We start from the raw sequence: 19,072 nt of genomic DNA on the forward strand, positions 1-19,072 counted from the left end.
TCACATTTTTATGTCCCATCATGTTTTTGTTGTCCTGATACAGTAGTGCGAGTGAGCAGTCATGCTAAAGCAGTAGAAGCCTTACTGGAAAAATATCCAGGTGAAGAAAAAAAAAATTGTGGTTTAAAGTGTTTGCTACCCCAACATTTAATATTCCTGATCTGTGCCTGCTGGACCATGTACCTGTATGAGAAAGTCTGCTGCTGTTTGTATTGATTCCTTTGTGTAAAATCCCTGGTGTTCCTGCTAGTCCCCTTGCTTTCCAATAACTGACCACACCAAGCAGGAGAGCACACCATGGTCAGTTCTCTAGCTGTGCTGGGAACTCTGCCTACTCGCTTCCAATGATCAGATTTTGATTGATCCCCGCACAGCCATTCACTGGGAAGATCAGTGTACTGTTGCTTCTCCTCCACCAAGCTCTTATGCAACTGAGAACAGAGGGAAGGTGATCGCATATAAAAATGGAGGGGGGGGGGGGAATAGGGTTGTTTTACAAAGTGGTAGTTTACAAATCACTAAGTCTCTTCTGTTATAGCTTCTACTTGCCAGTCAACATTTTAATTTGTTTACAGTGGGCATGCATCCATGCAGCTCAGTGCACAGTCTCAGTAGAATTTGCTGCTTGGATGAAGCAACTCCTGTTCATCAGGAGTTACGCCACACCAGCCAACCTGAAAGAAATTATAAACACAAGGGAAAAAGGGGAGAAGATGATAATTCAGTACCGGAGGAGATAATCTTGTTTGGAAATTCACTCATTTTTAGGATGCTTAGAAGCATTTCACCGAGAACAGATTACACCCTTTGGGAACTGCTACAGTCTCTGATCAGCACCTTGGGTTGCATCACTTAAGTTGGATATACATGTAAAGAATGGCAAGAACCATCCGTTTTGCAGTACGTGCGACACCCCCCAACCCCCCGCTCAAAAGAAGCCAGTTGTTGTACCGGCTTCTGTGGAACGGTCATGCTGGAAAACCAGAATTCAATCGGTGCTTTCAGCCAATAGCTGCATTGATTGTTGTATTCGGAAAGGAGGAAGGGACAGATTGCTGCATCCACATCACTTGGAGGATGGGGCGGGGGAGATCTGCGAGTTCAACCAGCAGGTTGAATGGGGAGGAGGAACCCTGCGTGTATTCCCTGCTTAAGACACAAGGATTGACAAGCAGAGATGGGAGTATAACACGAGTTCAGACAATACTGTTAAAAGGTTTACTATGCAATTGTCCAGTCCATCAGCCCCCAATTTCTCTGGGCTCAGATGCGGATCTTCCCATCACAAAGTAAAGTGATTTTTTATGTGTAATGGTTTTGCACAGAACAGCTCAGGTTATCCTCTTCTAGGTTCCCCCAACAACACTTCTGGCTCCTCCTGCCTTCAGAGTGCCCCAATAGCAAGCTGCAAAGTATAGTAGAGAGTGCCCCTATAGCAAGGTAAAAAAAATAAAACCTTCTGCCTTTAGAACCACTCTCACTTCCTGCCCAGAACTGTCCCTGCTGAGCAACTGGCATTGTTCCTCACACATTCACATGTTCGGAAGGAACTTACTGACATGTATGGATGGTGTACTGAGCTGTATGTGTGCTGCACTGCATTTCCTGATATTTAAACAAATAATGCATTCTGAATGCAGTCCAACTAATTGGCTGGCCGATTAATTGATGAGGAAAATAGTTAAAGTGGTTGTAAACCCTTACAACCAACTTTGACCTACAGGTAAGCTTAGATTAAGGCTTACCTGTAGGTCCAAGAAATATCTCCTAAACCTACACGGTTTAGGAGATATTTACCCGAAGACAGCCAACGCAGCGATATGCCGCGTGTGTCGGCTTCCGTGCGCATGCCCGGGAGTGACTTCATCGCTGCTCCGGCGAATCACAGCGCCGGAGCAGCGAGACCCGGAAGTCACTCCGGGATCCATGGCAGCGGCGGACATGACGGAGAACCGCTTCGGGGGCTTCGTTCTCATACAAGTTATTCATAATGAGCTAGCTATGCATACTAGCTCATTATGCCTTTGCCTTACAGGGTGTGTTTTTTTTTTGTAGCCTTTACTTCCTCTTTAATAACCATTTTCCTCATCGATTAGTTGTTCCGGCCCTAGATTTCTCATTCAAGTAAAGTTCTGTAGAGAAAAAGGGACCATCGTCAGTCCCTTTCTCCGTCTCAAAAAGATATACACCCCCCCCCCCCCCAACCCCGTTCCAAAATGAAAAAAATTACCAATAAAAATAAATTAACACCCCCCCCCCCGTTCTGCCCGCACTCTCCCGTCCAGATACCTCAGCTTCTCCTCCCGACCGATTCATCCCAACTGGCCAGAAGAAGACAGCAAATATTAATTTGCTATTGTCACAAGTGGGTGGGTTCGGGGGGTGCACTGCTCTGCACCCAACCTTTTGAATAAAAAACAAAAAAAAAAAAAACAAAAACAACTCATACAAAACGTCTGAGTCCGGCACCCTGCAGGCAGTGTTAATTTCGTCAACTAAAACATTTTAGTCTACTAAATTTATATTATTTTAGTTGACTAAAACTAAATTGAAATTTGACTTCAAAATTAACACTGGTCTGTAGTATATGTTCATACCTCAATGTAATATTAGATTTTTCACTCCAGCAGTATATAATGAGTTTGCAAATTGTAGAGAATTGTTAACTAATGCATTACAATTGCACCCATTAGATTTTAGAAGACCAAAATGAGTTTAAGTCGACTAAAATACACTGGAGATTTTAGTAGACTATAAACGTAGGACGTTTTAGTCTGCTAAAATTTACGGGAGATTTAGTTGACTAAATCAATTGCAGAAGACTAAAAAAGGGTCCAAAACTAAAATGCCATTTTAGTCCCAAGACTAAAAACGAAATCGAAATTTGCTGCCAAAATAAACATTGCCTGCAGGTGAGCAGCACCCCTAATGGACCAGCTGCTTTCGGCAAGACCCCTTTCATGAGTGGACTCTAAAGCATATTCACCAGACGGACCGCCTGTCCAGTTCCATCGGATGCCATCCGATCTAACTAGATGGATGGGGAATGGAATACCCATCAGGTTGTTTTTAGCAGACTGGATCGGATACAAGCGGGTGTAAACGGACACGTTAATTTACATCAATCTCTCCATATCAATGGGTGGTCCAACTGGGCCAGCCTGAAAAATGGACAGGCAGACCCAATCAGTGTGCTTGTGTGAAAGGGGCCCAAGGCCTTGTTCACATAGGGCATACACAGCGTACCTTTACAGGGATGCACAGGTGATCCATGCATCTCTGTGCAGGCTGTCCCATTGATGTCACCTTTGCATTCCTGTGCAGGTAAACATGGCCACCCATGGGCATACACTTTAGTATACCACATGTGAATGATGCTTTAGTACCAATTTTGGCATAATTTTGTAAGTTACGTTGGTTTTATCTGTAATATTAATGATTTTAGTGCATTTTTGTGAAAATAGTGATAAACATTTTCGCAAATTCAGGCCAAAAAAATCAGGAGCACTTTTTGTTTTATATATATTTTACAGGTCACATGCTTTTAGAAAAGGTCTAGTTTGAGGGATCTTTTCAAATTCTGAAAGCTACGTAAAAAATAAAAACATCCACATAAATTTTTGGTTAGGCCCCTTTCACACATGCGGATGGTATGTCCGTATTTCATCCATCCGTTTGCGGATGAAATACGGGCCATACATTCATCCCTATGGGATAGCGGGTGTCTGCGGATGAGCATCTGCAGACACCCGCTATTGTCCGCCTCCGCAATTGTCCGATTCTGCAGACGGAGGAAAATCCTATTTTTTCTGTCCGTCTGCAGAGCGGATCGGATGAACACGGACACACGGTCCGTGCTCGTCCGATCCCCATAGAGGAGAGCGGAGAGCTGACAGGGCGGTCCCCGCACAGTGTGCGGAGACCGCCCTGTCCGCAGCCGGCTCAGCGGGGACAACGGAGCGATCCCCGCTGAGCGAGCGGATCACCACGGGGCGGATCTTTACTGATCCGCCCCGTGTGAAAGAGGCCTAACGTTCGATTTTCACAATTTTGCAAAAACGCACAATTTAAAATTCACAAATATTCGTTATTTACTCCATACAGATTAAGCTTTTAGATTTAGTTGGGATTTAGCAGGAAAAAAAATAATAAAAAAAAAATAAAAATCAGGAGGACTTTTTTTTAGGTCATATGCTTTCAGAAAATATATGGTTTTGGGGGGGGGTTTCACAAATTCTGAAAGCTATAAAAAATAAAACAAACCACCTTCAGATTTTTGGAGAAATGTGGATATTTACATTTTTTGCATACATTCGATTTTCACCATTTTGCAAAAAGGCACAATACTCATTGACCTTGATACACACTAATTAGAAGCAAATAGATCACAGGTGATGATGGTTACTTTTAACAACTTCCCACCTGCCGGCCGTCATATGACCTCCTTGGACTTTGTGCGGGTGTATCTGAATGATGATGCTGCAGCTACAGGCATCATTCAGATATTGTCTTTCAACCATCGATTTCCTACACCACAAGAATGGTCATAGCGGCTGGTCAGCACCCTCCTCCCGCCACCCTCCGGGGCTTCGACTGTCTCACCGATGCCATTGTTGAGTCGGAGAAGGGATCCGCTGGCTGATGTCTACCATAGAGATTTCTGGCAGACCAGATGGTCGCCGTAGTCTCTGATCGGTCAGAGGCCGGGTATGATGTTACAACGTCACACTTGGCCTCTACATTCAAACGGTGCCACCTCGGCTGGGAAGCTGTTTTTTTTTTTTTTTTTATTTCAGCTGTCCCAGCCTCGAGTTGAGATGTGGAGCCTTAGTGACCCCATATCTCACTGTAAAGAGGACAGATCATGTCTTTTTTTTTTTTTTTTAAAGTGTCAAACAAAAAAATTTTAAGTAACAAAATTTTTTAGTGTCCCGGTGTGCGCGCACGAAGAAGCGAACGCATACACAAGTTCCGCTCACATCATATGACAACTGTGTTCACACCACATGTGAGGTGCCACAAACACTAGAGCGAGAGCAATAATTCTAGCCCTAGACATCAACTCAAAACACATAATCAGTAAAAATATTTAAAGTGTCGCCTATAAAGATTTCTAAATACCAAAGTTTAGCGCCATTCCGCAAGCGTGTGCAATCTTGAAGCGTAACATGTTAGGTATACATTTACTCAGCATAACTTCTTTCACATTATGCAAAAAAATTGGGATAACTTTACTGTTTTAAGCATGAAAATAAATAAATAAAATACACACATTTGAAAAATTGCTGCTGCACAAATACACAGATAAAAAGTTGCAATGACCGCCATTGTATTCTCTTGGGTCTCTGCTAAAAAAAAAAATAAACACCCCAACAACATGTTTGTTCTTTGTAATTTTCTAACAAATCAAGTGATGCTTTTTACAGGTAGGAGAGAAATGTCAGAATTGGCTTGGGTGGCAAGTGGTTAATAGCCAAACTCCTTTGTGTCAACCTGTATGCATGTTATCAGGTCAAAATCACCAGGGTATGTAAACTTTTGATCAGTCATTAGGCTAGCTTGTTGCCATGATTTAAAAAGAGTAAACACAGTTGATTGCTAATAAATGCCTTCAGCCAAACACCAACCCGGAGTAAAAAATGTTTGCGTTATTCATATACTCTGAAAAATGGCCAAGAAATCAAATTCTAAAACAACAAAAACAAAAACAGACACTGTAACCAATAGCAGATACGAACAACATGGTTACTAAATGCTCAGCAACACAGGCAACTCTATATGCCCACACATGACATATCACCCCACTGTACAGATATAGAAAGTGCAAGGAGGAAATTCTACATACAGTAGCCTAGAGCATGACAACTGCCAAAAGCAAAAGGAACAGCTGTATAGATACCTTTATGTGCTTGCACAGGGGTATCCATGCTAGGCACCTTTAAATGGAATCAGCCGAAATAAAATACAAGAGTTCTAGTATTAACCACTTGCTTCCCCACCCATAGTCAAATGACGTCTGCAGGAGGGCTCTGCCATCCTAGCCAACTTACTCGGCAGCTGATGCATGTGCCCGGCAACCGCAATGTCTGCCAGGCACCTGCGATTGCCGGTAACAGAGCAGGGACGTGGATCCGAGGTAACAATTAACCTCTTGATTGCACCCAAGTGTTAACCCCTTCCCTGCCAGTGACATTTATACAGTAATCAGTGTATTTTTATAGTACTGGTCGCTGGATAAGTGTGAATGGTCCCAAAATAGTGTCCGATATGCCACGTCCGCAATGTCAGTCACGATAAATTTTATTTTACACAATCAATTTTGGTACAGCGCCGCACAACCACGCAATTGTTATTTTTACTAACAGTGCTGTGCCTAAAAAAAAAAAAAAAAATTAAAAAAAATAAATAAAAAAGGCATCACCTGGTCATTAAAGCGGAGTTCCACCCTAAAGTGCCACCCTATGCGCTCATTGGAACCCTCCCCCCCTCCAGCGCCACAATTGGCACCTTTAAGGGGGGTGCAGGTACCTGTACAGTACAGGTATCTGCACCCACTTCCGGAAAAGATATCTGCAGAAGCTACGCCCTTTTCCGAAGGTCCCCCGCTGCCTGCTGGGAAACACACGGATCCCAGACAGTGGGGACCATCCTTTTTGAGCAGCGTAACTCGCACATGCGCAGTAGGGAACCGGGAAATGAAGCCGCAAGGCTCCACTTCCTGATTCCCATACCCAAGATGGCGGCGGCAGCACCCGAGAGATGATTCGAGAGATCGGCTTCGGGTGCAGACATCGCGAGCGCCCTGGGCGGGTAAGTGTCATTCTAAAAGTAGTTATTACTGTTATTCAGCAGCTGCAGTATTTGTAGCTGCTGGCTTTTAAAAAAAACAAATAAATAAATTAAAAAAAAAACGGCGGACTCCCGCTTTAAGGGGGTAAAACCTCCTGGGGCTGAAGCAATTGATTGTGGAAAGACAAGTATTTTACTGCAGAAGGACATATTGCATTTTAAAGGCTCACCAGATACGCTGCCTCTTGCTGATAGGGGTGTCGCACATGCTGTGGTGCACAACATTGTGAAAAAAGCAAAAAAAATGAAAATAAAAAATAAAAACACCCAGCTCATCAACCACGGTTGTACTCAGTGGGCCGTACTTTGTCCAATCACATGTAAACAAGGAGATGTCGGTAATCGGCTCTTCTCGCCTCACACCGACAGTGCGGAACCCAAGAGAATTTCGTGGAGGATACAGACTACTCCTTCTCTGACCAGAGGATTCGTAATCATTCCAGTGGCGGAGATTCATCCATTTGTATATGCGTGTGTGACCTTATGTTTCGGTAAGAGTACCCATCCTATTTTTACCTACCCAGATGTCACTGATTTGAGATGTCTTCAAGACTTCTTCATAGTCTTTGCACCGTGTGAAACATCACATTTCGTGTCCTATGAGGACTTTAAGGACTTCTGTATTTAATTATTTGGACTTTATTCGTTTTTTTTCTTCTTTTTTTGTGTTTGTTACATGTGTTTTCACAACATTTTTTTTAGCGCTACATTTTATTGTTTTGTTTATTTATGAATTTGGTCATTTTCGTATGCAGCTGCTTCAATTCACTTTTTGGTTAGCGCAATATTTTTTTTCTTTATGTAATCAGGGCAATGATCACCAGTGCCCCGATTACAATAAATCTAGTGCCCACCAATGCCAGCATACAGTGCCCCCCCCGGTAGCAATCAGTGCCCAGAAGTGCCAGTGACCATTAGCGATGCCAGTCAGTGCCACCCTTCCTTGCCACTTATTAGTACCCAGTGCCACACCACCGGGGTGGCATATTAGTGCCTCCTCAGTGCCGCCACATCAGTGAAGGCGAAAAATTACTTAATTACAAAGTTTACTGACAGAAAAAAAGTACATTTTTCCAAAGTTTTTTTTTTTTTGTAAAAAAATTTAAAAATTAAGCAGCGATTAGATGCCACCAAAAGAAAGCTCAATTTGTTTGGGTACATTGTAGCATGACCGCGCAATTGTCAAAGTGCGACAGCGCTGAAAGTTAAAAAAAAAAACAGCTTGGGCAGGAAAGCGGTGCAAGTGCCTGGTAGGCAAATGATTATTACATCATATAACTAATTTTGCAAAGTCTTTCCACTGAAGTGGCTAAATTTATTCTTGTACATGTACTTACAAGACAGACCAATGAAAAACTAGCCTCTGTGCGTGGCAGCAAAGGTTAAAGTCTTGTTGGTTTAGTTTAGTCAAGTATTTTGATCCCCTAAAATGCAGCCCCTAACAGGTCACTGCACTGTTCACATTAATGTGTACACTGCAATGTGATATTTGTTATAACATAGGTACACGTTACCCATTATGTAATATAGCAGGGGCACTGCAAAGATAACTGTCGGCGCACCACAAGCACAACATAATCTAAAAGTCAACATTGCCCCAATTGTTGCATCAGTATTCAGTGAACATGTGCTTCCATACAGATGAATGCAGACTGCATTACAGCACACATTTTGTCACTCAAGACATAATTATACATATATACGCCAGAATCCTTGCAAGTACAGTATACACAAATAGTCAAACCACCACGGTATTAGGGACATTCCTTGACATCTGATACACGTCACTGTGTGCATAACTACTGTAAGCAAGCTGGCACGTACATATAAATATCAGAGCAGCAGTATGCTTTGCATAGTGGTAGGAATTATATTCACTGTCGCATTTCGTGGGCACTGCAGCCCGCCGGCTGCCACTTCAAAGTGAATGGGGCAGCGCTGCAAACACATGCAATGTGTGCAATTGCAGCACATTATTGCGGCATTAAGGGGTTACCACATTTGTACGAAGGTGACATCTCCTCAACACCTGTCAAATGCTTCTGACACACGATCCAAGTGCAGATTGCTATTCAGTGGAGCTGCAGTCCTTGTCACAAGTGTAAAACTCAAAAGGTCTGCAGGAAGTCCAAGGCCTCAAGTCACACCGATGCTCCTGTGTTTAGCTTTTCTAAATACAGAAGTTACCTGTGAAGTATAAAGAGGGCTTATATACACCCGCAGCTGGAGAAAGGGGGGTAAAAACTGACGGTTGGGCCCCCTTAACCACTTAAGGACCACCGCATGGCAATGTAAGTCAGCAGAACGGCATGTACATGTACATGCTTGCCTTCCAGCGGGTGGGGGGTCCGATCGGACCCCCTCCCGCTGGATGCGGCGGTCCGTTTCGCTTCAGGAGCGATCTGGGTTGAGGGGATGGCCGTTGGTTTCTGGCCATCCCCTCTCGATCGTTCCTGGCGAATGAGAAGCTTCCCCCACTGCATATTGTAAACACAGGCAGGGAGGAAGTGATGTCATTCTCCTCGGGCGGTCTTTTTGACCGGACTGCGAGGAGAACACAGAAAGTAAGCGCACCAAACACTACACTGACATGTAGGTACACAAATCCCCCCCCCCCCCCCTCCCAGTCACAGTGTCACTGATTGCAGTGATCATTTATTTACTGATCACTGCATTTAGTGTCAGTTGTGACAGTAAAAACTGTCAGGGCAGTTAGTGTTAGGTCCAGGGTAGCCCGCTACCCCCCCATAAAGGTTTAACCCTGATTGTCCCTAGAGTTAACCCTTTCACCCCCTTTTGCCAGTGTCACTAAGCAATCTTTTTCTGATCACTGCATTAGTGTCACTAGTGTCGCTAGGTAGCTAGTTATTTTTTTTAGGTTCACCGCCAGGTTTTTATAGCGCTAGGTACCCCCATATACCACCCAATAATGGTTTTAACCCCGATTGCCCCCCAGTTAACCCTTTCACCAGCGATCACCGTATAAGTGCCACTGGTGACGCTGGTTAGCCAGTTATTTAGGTTCCCCGTCAGGTTTTTATATAGCGTCAGGGACCCCCATATACTACATAATAAAGATTTTAACACCCCGATTGCCCCTAGTTAACCCTTTCACCAGTGATCACTGTATAAGTGTTACGGATGACTTTGGTTAGTTTGCTTTTTATAGCATCAGGGCACCCACCATTTATTACCCAATAAAGGTTTAAACCCCTGATCACCCGGCGGGTGATATCAATTAGGTTTTAGGGTCAGGGTCTGCATCACCCCAGGTAGTGGTAGGTTAGTGCCAGTACCGCTAACACCCACACGCAAAGCATAAACCTCCCGTAGTGGTATAGAATCTGAACAGATCAATATCTGATCAGATCTATACTAGCGTCCCCAGCAGTTTAGGGTTCCAAAAAAACGCATTGTTAGCGGGATCACCCCAGATACAGTGCAGTATCGATCGATCACTGTCACTTACAAAACACTAAACACATAACTGCAGCGATCGCAGAGTCAGGCCTGATCCCTGCGATCGCTAACAGGTTTTTTTGGTAGCATTTTATATTTAAATCCTGAAGGCAGTGCTTGGTTTTCGGGGTCCCGTACGTGGCTAGGCTCCCAAAAAGTCCCCCACATGTGGTATCCCCGTACTCGGGAGAGGCAGCAGAATTTATTTTGGGGTGTAATTTCACTTATGCCCATAGCATGTGTGAGCAATATATCATTTAGTGACAACTTTGTGCAAAAAAAATTAAATTGTAATTCCTGCAGCTTGTGGCAAAATATAAAATATTTAATGGACTCAACATGCCTCTCAGTAAATAGCTTGGGGTGTCTACTTTCCAAAATGGGGTCATTTGGGGGGGGTTTTGTGTTATTTTGGCATTTTATGGCCTTCGAAACTGTGATAGGTAGTGAGGAGTGAAATCAAGTTTGCACCCTTAGAAATCCTGAAGGCAGTGATTGGGAGTCTAGCCACGTACGGCACCCCGAAAAACCAAAAAGTCCCACATACGTGGTATCCTCGTACTCAGGAGAATCAGCAGAATATATTTTGGGGTGCAATTCCACATATAACTATGGCATGTGTGAGCAATATATCATTTAGTGACAACTTTTTGTAAACTTTTTTTTTTGTTTTGTGTCATTATTCAGTCACTTGGGACAAAAAAAATAAAAAAATACTCAACGGGCTCAACATGCCCCTCATTTCCTTGGGTTGTCTACTTTCCAAAATGAGGTTATTTGGGGGGAGGGGTAGGGGGGTTTGTACTGCCCTGCCATTTTAGCACCTCAAGAAATGAGATAGGCAGTCATAAATTAAAAGCTGTGTAAATTCCAGAAAATTCCGCAAACCAATAAATATACGCAGCTGCTGACTTTCTAAACTAATGACACTTAGCCGCCCAGCACGCCCGCGATGTCGGCACCCGAAGCCGATCTCTCGATCGTCTCTCGGATGTTGCCGCCGCCATTTGGGTATGGGAATCAGGAAGTGGAGCCTTTCGGCTTAATTTCCTGGTTCCCTACTGCGCATGCGCGAGTCGCGCTGCGCAATAAGGATGGTCCCCGCTGTCTCTGGGATCCGTGTGTTTCCCAGCAGGCAGCGGGGGACCTTCGGAAAGGGGCATAGATTCTGCGGAAAGGGGCGTACCTTCTGCAGAATCTACGCTGGAAGTGGGTGCAGATACCTGTACTGTACAGGTACCTGCACCCCCCCCCCCGAAAGGTGCCAATTGTGGTGCCAGAAGGGGGGGGGTTTCCAATGAGCGGAAGGTCCACTTTAGGGTGGACCTCCGCTTTATGTGCAACTTACCTGACACAGGAGCCAGCGATGTCACCGCTGTCCTTTGTAGCATGGAGCGTTCTTCCGGGTATTGCTGCTACGGCCACTCACAGCGCTGGAGCAGTGATGACACCACTCCTGCGCATGGGAGCCGCCACTAACGGCATATCACCGTTAGCAGCGGCATGCTGCTAACAGCGATAATGCGCCTGTGTGCCGCTGTCTACAGCGTATGTGCCGTAGACAACGCTGCCTGTCTTTTTGTAAATATCTCCTAAACTGTGTAGGTTTAGGAGATATTTCTTGGACCTACAGGTAAGCCTTAATCTAGGCTTACCTGTAGGTCAAAGCGTAAGGGTTTACAACCACTTTAATAGAACACAGCAGCCGGAGAACAAATGCCATGGCTACAATTCTTTGCTTCAAGAATTATACTACCTTTTGCACTCGGTGAACTGTGCCACCATTGATTGTGACAATATATATGTATATTATCCAAGTTAATGAGGGCAGGCCACAAATAACTGCAATATACATGGTGTCGGCACAGTGGTGCATGACTTACAGGGTTAAACCAGGTAGCAAGGTGGTGTAACATTATCGCCTCCCAGCTGTGAGTCAAACGCCAGCAACAAAAAAAGGGATCCATAATGGATTTGCAGTACATAAAATATAGACAAGCCAATAAGCTTTGCCCATCGCCCTTTCCTGGCAGGCCCTGTTCTCCATTTTTACACCTCAGATGGCCAGGCTTTTTTGCAGTTTTTCCATTGCTTTATTTTTCCCTTACAGCTTGTTAAAGACCCCACTAAACCATATATTTTCTGAAAGCACATGACCAGTAGAATACAAATAAGGTACTACTACTAATTTTTAGGGCACAATACTTGTACAAATGTTTACCAAATTAATATTTTCTTTAAAAATGCACTAAAATCATTAACAGATAAAGCAGAACATTTTAAAAAATTCCAACTAATTCTAAATGCATAATCTCTATGGAATTAAATATTTGTACATTTTAAATTACTGTATTTTCCGGCGTATAAGACGACCTTTTACACTTAAAAAAAAAAAACTGGGCAAAAAGGAGGGGTCGTCTTATACGCCGGGTCAGCTGCTGGGATGCCTTCTGGATGTGCGGTAATACTGTATGTAGCTTCGGCTACATACAGTATATACCACTGAGCCAATCCCAGTGAGCGATGTATTCAAATGAATACAGAGCCTGCTCGGATTGGAGTAACGATCTCTGCCAATCCGAGCAGGCTACACACAGTAGCCTGCTCGGATTGGCTGAGAGTCAGAGAGGCGCGGGCTGATGATGTTACAGCCTCTGCCAATCCAAGCAGGCTTTGCTTGCCGTGATTGGCTCCAGGACCAGCAAGAAGGAAGAAGAGGGATATGAAGCGTCGGAAGCCTCGGAATGGGGGGGGTCGTCTTAAACGGCGAGTACGGGCAAAACATTTTAAAAAACCTGTACAATTAGGAGGTCGTCTTATACAACGGCAAATACGGTACACCTTTTTGAGAAATAGTGAAAATTGGACACACAAAACTTGAAGATCTGAAGGTTTTCCTTTTTCACTTGCAGCATTAGTAAATGAAGTTTTGTTAAACAAAAAGTAAAGCGCGTGATGCACATCAGCACTGCAGTTATCCAGCCAGGTCACACCACACACCAGCCACTGCATTTTAACGGCTGACATAAAAGGACCTTTAGGCCTGATTCACACCTATGCATTTTTAAAGTTTTGCATTTTGCAGATTTGCACTACAGTCCATTTAGCATGGTTTCCTATGGAACACGTTCTGTAGTGCAAATATGCAAAAAAGCACAAAAAAAAAAATGCATAGGTGTAAATCCAGCCTTAAAGTGGATTTAAAAGGGTTTTTACCTTAATGAAATCTCTGCATCAAGGAAAAAAAAAAAAAAAACACTTCCATTACCTGTCATTGCTATCCTAACCATAAGCATTTACCCGAGTTGTCTCAATCCAGCAGTAGGCTCAGCTGAAGCACTGGTAATCCCTCTCTGCTCTCACATGAGACAACTGCAGTCAGGCAAATTTTGTAAGGATAGAGCAGGGGCAAGATACACACAGCCTGCACCCCTATAGCACACAGCTTGCTGGGGAGGGGGGGGGGGGGTTGGGGGCACCCTCAAGAAGGAGAACACTGGCCGGAGACTCCAGAAGTGGAAGGAACTGTTCTGTTCAATATTGCTGTACAGAGCAGGTCAGTATAAAAGCTTCTTAGGCTGGAAAAAAAAATATAGCCTTTAGGCGACTTAATAATTTAAGCTTGCTTATACAATACACTGCAAGCAGACAGGCATTTTATTGCCGAAGAGGCAAGCAATGTGTCTTCTGCAATAAAACATACCTACATGCTTGCTCACAGTAATGCCCAGACTGTAAACTGATCTGCACATGTGCAGGAGCATCGTCATCCCACACCGGCCCACTGTCAACAGGAGAAAATGTTGGTCTGAGTGTTAAGAAGGTGAGGAGTATTCTTTTAGTTCTGCTTTAAAAGTGATATCAAAGTCTTTTTTGCTGTTTAAAAATAACAAGCATGTTTACCTGCTCTGTGCAGTGGTTTTGCAGAGCAGCCCAGGTCCTCTTTTGGGGTACCCCACCTGCGCGCTCCTGGCTCCTCCTTCCTGCTGAGTGCCCCCACAGCAAACAGCTTGCTATGGGGGCATCCAAGCTGAGCTGCTGCTCTGTGTCCATTCACACACGGAGCTGCAGCTGCCCGCCCATTTCATTGGCTGACTGACAGCAATGGGAGCCAACATTGTCTGCTGCTGTCCCAGCCAATAAGGGAGGGTCCCGAACAGCCGTGGCTCTTGTGCAATATTGGTGGATTCAGATAGGGCTCAGGTAAGTATTAGGGGGGCTGCTGCACAAATGTTTTTTGTTTTGTTTTTTAATCAAGGCATAGAATGCATTAAAAAAAAATGCCTTTGGAACCACACTTCATCTGAGCATCCCAAACAAAAATGCTAATTAATTTGTAATATTCAAATCAAACTCACCCATCCATGTCTCCATACTTGATTTTTCCAAGACACCACTGAACACCCCCCCCCCCCCCCCCCCCAGAATTTCTGGCTGTTATCTTGCGTAAGGGCAGCTGATTCGTGTAGCATTTACTTCCTGGAATCCACCTGCCCTTAGCTCAAGCATGCAAGCAGAAGAGTGTGCTTAGCTGAGAAAGCCCATCCCCCTACTGAAGACACTTGGAATGTATGACATTTACCTAGGCCTGGAAACCAGAAAGTAACAAAAAAATAAAAATGTTTAAAACAAGCAAATGCGATATACTATTTACTAACGCTAGCAGCACAAGGATTAAAATTAGTAAATGTTAAAAAGACAAAAAACAAACATGCGAGGCAATGGCATAATGTGCTAGTATGCATCCTATACTAGAACATTATGAAATACTTACCTCAGAACTAGGCTCTCCAGCACTGATATGTGCCCCCTGTCAATCTTCCAGGTTCATTGGCGGAAGCCGTAATGACTTTGCTCCCATGCATATGTGCGGGAGCCCTTGGTTCCAGCACAAAGCTCTGGCGCTCCGGAAACGTATGCCAGACATTCAAAGTGCATGCACTGGGGAGTGCCGAGGTGAGCAGAATTTTTTTTATCTTAAAGGATAAGTTCACCCCCCCCCCCCCTTCTAAAAATGTCAGCTCCCCTATGTACCAAAATAGCATTAATGTACTTATTTTGCAAAAATAAGAAAGCTGTACTTTAATTATACACCGGCTTACCTAGCTCTCTTCAGACTTTAGCTTATGACAGAGGAAGGAGTTGACCAGCTGAGGGTAGATGATGCATGGTGTGCTGATAAGATCAGCTGGTCAACTCCTTCCTGTGTCATGACCTACAGTGTGATCAGGAAGTAAGGTAGAAGTATCGTTATAGCAGTAGCTAGCCGCCATAACCCTGGTATCCTCCTGTTTAGCCGGATCACTTATAAGATCACTTGACGACTGGAGCGTTCGCCCACCCCCCCTGTGCCCACCACTGCTTACCGGATCCGTCGGCAGTGGTGTTGACAATCGTATCTTCACCCTGGCTGGGCATGGAGACGAGTGAGGGGAAGATGCAGCGGTGAACTCCCACATATGAAAACTTAAAACCACACGTGAGGTATTGCCACAATTGGTAGAATACGAGCAATAATTCTAGCTCTGGACCTTCTCTAACTTAAAACATGCAACCTGTAGAATTTTTTTTAAACATTGCCCATGGAGATTAAGGGTAAAAATTTGTCGCCATTCCACAGGTGGGCGCAATTTTGACGCATCACGTTTGTTATCAATTTACTTGCCATAATATTGCCTTTCACAATATAAAAAAAATTGGGCCAACTTTACTGTTGTCTTATGTTTTTTTTTTTTTTTTTTTTTTTAACTATAAAGAGCGCTTGTAAGACCGCTGTGCAGATACGGTGTGAAAGAAAGTGTTGCAACGACCGCCATTTTATTCTCTAGTATGTTAGAAAAAAAAATTAAAAAAAATGTATAACGTTTGAGTTCTAAGTAATTTTCTAGCAAAAAATTTAACTTGTAAACACCACATCTCAAAATGAGGCCCAGTCCTTATGTGGTTAAACACCTTGAAGAGAGTTAGGTAAGCTGGTGTATAATAGAAAGCTTTTTTTATTTTTGCAAAATACGTACACTAGTGCTATATTGGTACATAGAAGAAAAAAAAAATTGAACTTAGCCTTAAAGTGTATGTAAACCCCAATTTTTTTTATGTCATAATGTAGAGTATAAGATTTCCTATCATTTGAGCCCAGTCTTGCCACAAAGAGTTAATCCAGCTCTGAGCAATCCTCTTATTGTTCAGTGAAATAAATCTTGACAAACAGAAAAACTTTGTCAAATCCTCTCCCTTGCTGTGAGTGACAGGCGATTTATACATCTCGTGCACTAGCCCAAGAGACATGCATTATTTTTTAATTCCATCCCACTCCTTTCTTCTGCTGCTCTGCCAGGATTGGATTTTCCCCACCTCAGCATAATTGGGCATGCTGAAGTCATGTGGTTACTTTCCTGTCTTTTCACTGGATGTTAGAGATTATAGCAGAAGTTCAGTGTGAGAAATACCCAGGAGAAAATGCATATTGACAAGGGGAGTGTAGAGGTGAGCGGGGAGTCTACTGACATCATGACCCCCACCCACTGAGCCTTGGAAAACAGACCCACCCACAAAATCTGCAGTTTTTCGGGTCTCGTAACAGACAGAGGGGAGACATTTGACAGGTAGGAGGCATGTATATCCTTATAGATAACCCATATGGCATTAGTTTAGATGACATTGGGTTTACATACACTTTAAAAGAGGAAGTAAACTGAAATGAAACTTCTGCTTTAAGTGCCGGTGACACCCCCCCCTCTCGACATGCCACATTTGGCATGTCTTTTGTGGCAAGAGCGGGTACCCCGTTTTTTTACAGGCACTCAGCTCTCACTTCCTCCCTGGCACCACCATAAGTTCACCTCCCTGCAATCTTCTGAGACACGCCACAGATCCCAGAAGATTGCTTGGCCATTCACATCGTGCAGCACAGCTTGCGCCCTAGAATACCGGCGCCTCAGAGAGGCGAGAGGCTTCCTGTACCCGCATCGCTGGACCATGGGAAGGGTAAGCGTCTGATTATTGAAAGTCGGCAGCTACACTTTTTGTAGCTGCAGACTTTTAAATAGGTGGAATTCTGCTTTAACTGCATTTAGCAGAGTCTCTAATGCATTGGGTGGTCAACTTGAGGCCCTGCAGTTGTTGCTATTACAAGCAGGACTCCCAAAGGCAGGGTCACGATGGGAATTGTAGTTAAGTCGTTGCGGAACTACAAGTCCCATGAGCCAATGCATGGCTGATAGTTACAAGCATGACGGGAATTGTAATTCTGCAACAGCTGTAGGGGGCACAGGTTGAACATCCATGCTCTAATGGGATCCTGAACAGAGTTGCACTCTCTAAATGCAGCTTAACGTAGGGGGCACCTACCCACAGGTGAGCGCCAAGTGCGGGTGGCGCAAACCCACGGGTGAGTGCCACCATTGAAATATCCCCTGCCTTTGTGTATTTAAGACTCTTGTTTATGGACACAAACACATGGCTGTCAGTGTGAATGAGGCTTGGTGGGGAGAGGTGTGCACATGGCACACAGAGCGCACACTGACCCTGCTGTACATGGACTCAGATTACACAGGCTCCTGGTGATGGGAGTGTGTAGATTACATCCACCGATCAGGAGCAGAGGGCCAGCATGGTGCTGATTGTTGACGTGTCTTCCAGGCTCTGTTGACCTCCTGGGGGCGGGGATTGCACGGACAGTCCGGATTGGAGGCAGCACACCCCTTAACCATGCCCAGGCCCGAGGGAAGATACCGCCAGTGCCCCCCCTGCTGGGCCTGTAGTGGCGGGGCAAAGCCTGTATATCGTGCCCCTTGTAGACCACACTGATACCCACCTATCCCTTCCCCCCCCCCGGATAACCTAATAGCGGCCCAGGCCGGACACGAGGATTACACTGGAGGGAATGCGGCACTATGAAGCGCTCCCTCTCCCTCACACACACACGGGACGACCCGGCCGCTAAACACAGCTGGCATCCCCGGCTTCAATGCCGCAGCCGACCTCCATGTCCTCCCTCCCTCCATTCCGGCCTACGGGCCGCGCTAATCACCTCACACACAGACAGGGTGCGGCCTGGGCCAGCCCCGGGATTATGCAGCGTGTCTCTCCGCGCAGCGCCTCCCCCCACCCGCCGCCAGACACACACGCGGTAGGTGGGCAGGCAGGGCGGGTGCTGAGCGGCCCGGACACGAACGATAAAGGCTGATGACCCGCCGCAGAGCCAATGCCGGCTGCGACCCCCCTTCCCTCGAACACACTCACCTGAAGCTGCCATGTTGGGCCGAGTGTGAAAGAACGCAAAGACCCGGATGAGACGATCACGTGTATCCAGCGAAGGCAAGAGAGCGGCCGTTTGACATCACGACGCAGTGGGCGCGCCGTGATCGCGCCGCCATCTTTGTTATTGGCATCATGAGGCACCGCCAGCAGCTGTATTTGGTAATGCTGGGTTGCAGCGTGATCTAAAAAAAAACACGTGCGGTATTTAATGCGCAACGTTTGGTTTGTTTTAAATGCTGGTCATGAAGAACGAACTATCACTCAGTAATTCCCACCTGCATTGGTTTGCTTTATTTTTTTTCTCTGTGCGTCACAAACTGAAATGCTTTATACTGTGAAGTGACAAAATAAAATCCGGGAACATCCTACTGACCACGCCCACATGTGCTCACAGCTACCAAATACTGCTAACAATGGTGAAGGAAGAAATACCCCACTATCAATATCACTGACAGGAAAAGTGCTGCTGTGTTAGCAGGAGGAGAAACAGCCAGTATGGAGG

General features: G+C 44.9%; 1 protein-coding gene across 2 annotated transcripts in view; it reads right to left on the bottom strand.

The window, feature by feature from the left end:
• Nucleotides 1-18,681, bottom strand: part of EIF4B (eukaryotic translation initiation factor 4B) — a 57,471-nt gene extending 38,790 nt beyond the window's left edge. For both annotated transcript variants that reach the window (XM_077483900.1, XM_077483899.1), the window contains exon 1: nucleotides 18,553-18,681. In XM_077483900.1, the coding sequence (XP_077340026.1) occupies nucleotides 18,553-18,565 (13 nt within the window). In that variant the 5' untranslated portion in view covers nucleotides 18,566-18,681. The remainder of the gene's footprint in view (nucleotides 1-18,552) is intronic.
• Nucleotides 18,682-19,072: the final 391 nt, after the last annotated feature.

Source organism: Lithobates pipiens, unplaced genomic scaffold, assembly GCF_037356315.1.
Source record: "Lithobates pipiens isolate NorthernLeopardFrog02 unplaced genomic scaffold, aLitPip1_a1.2 Scaffold_16, whole genome shotgun sequence".
In the NCBI taxonomy this organism is placed as follows: Eukaryota; Metazoa; Chordata; class Amphibia; order Anura; family Ranidae; genus Lithobates; species Lithobates pipiens.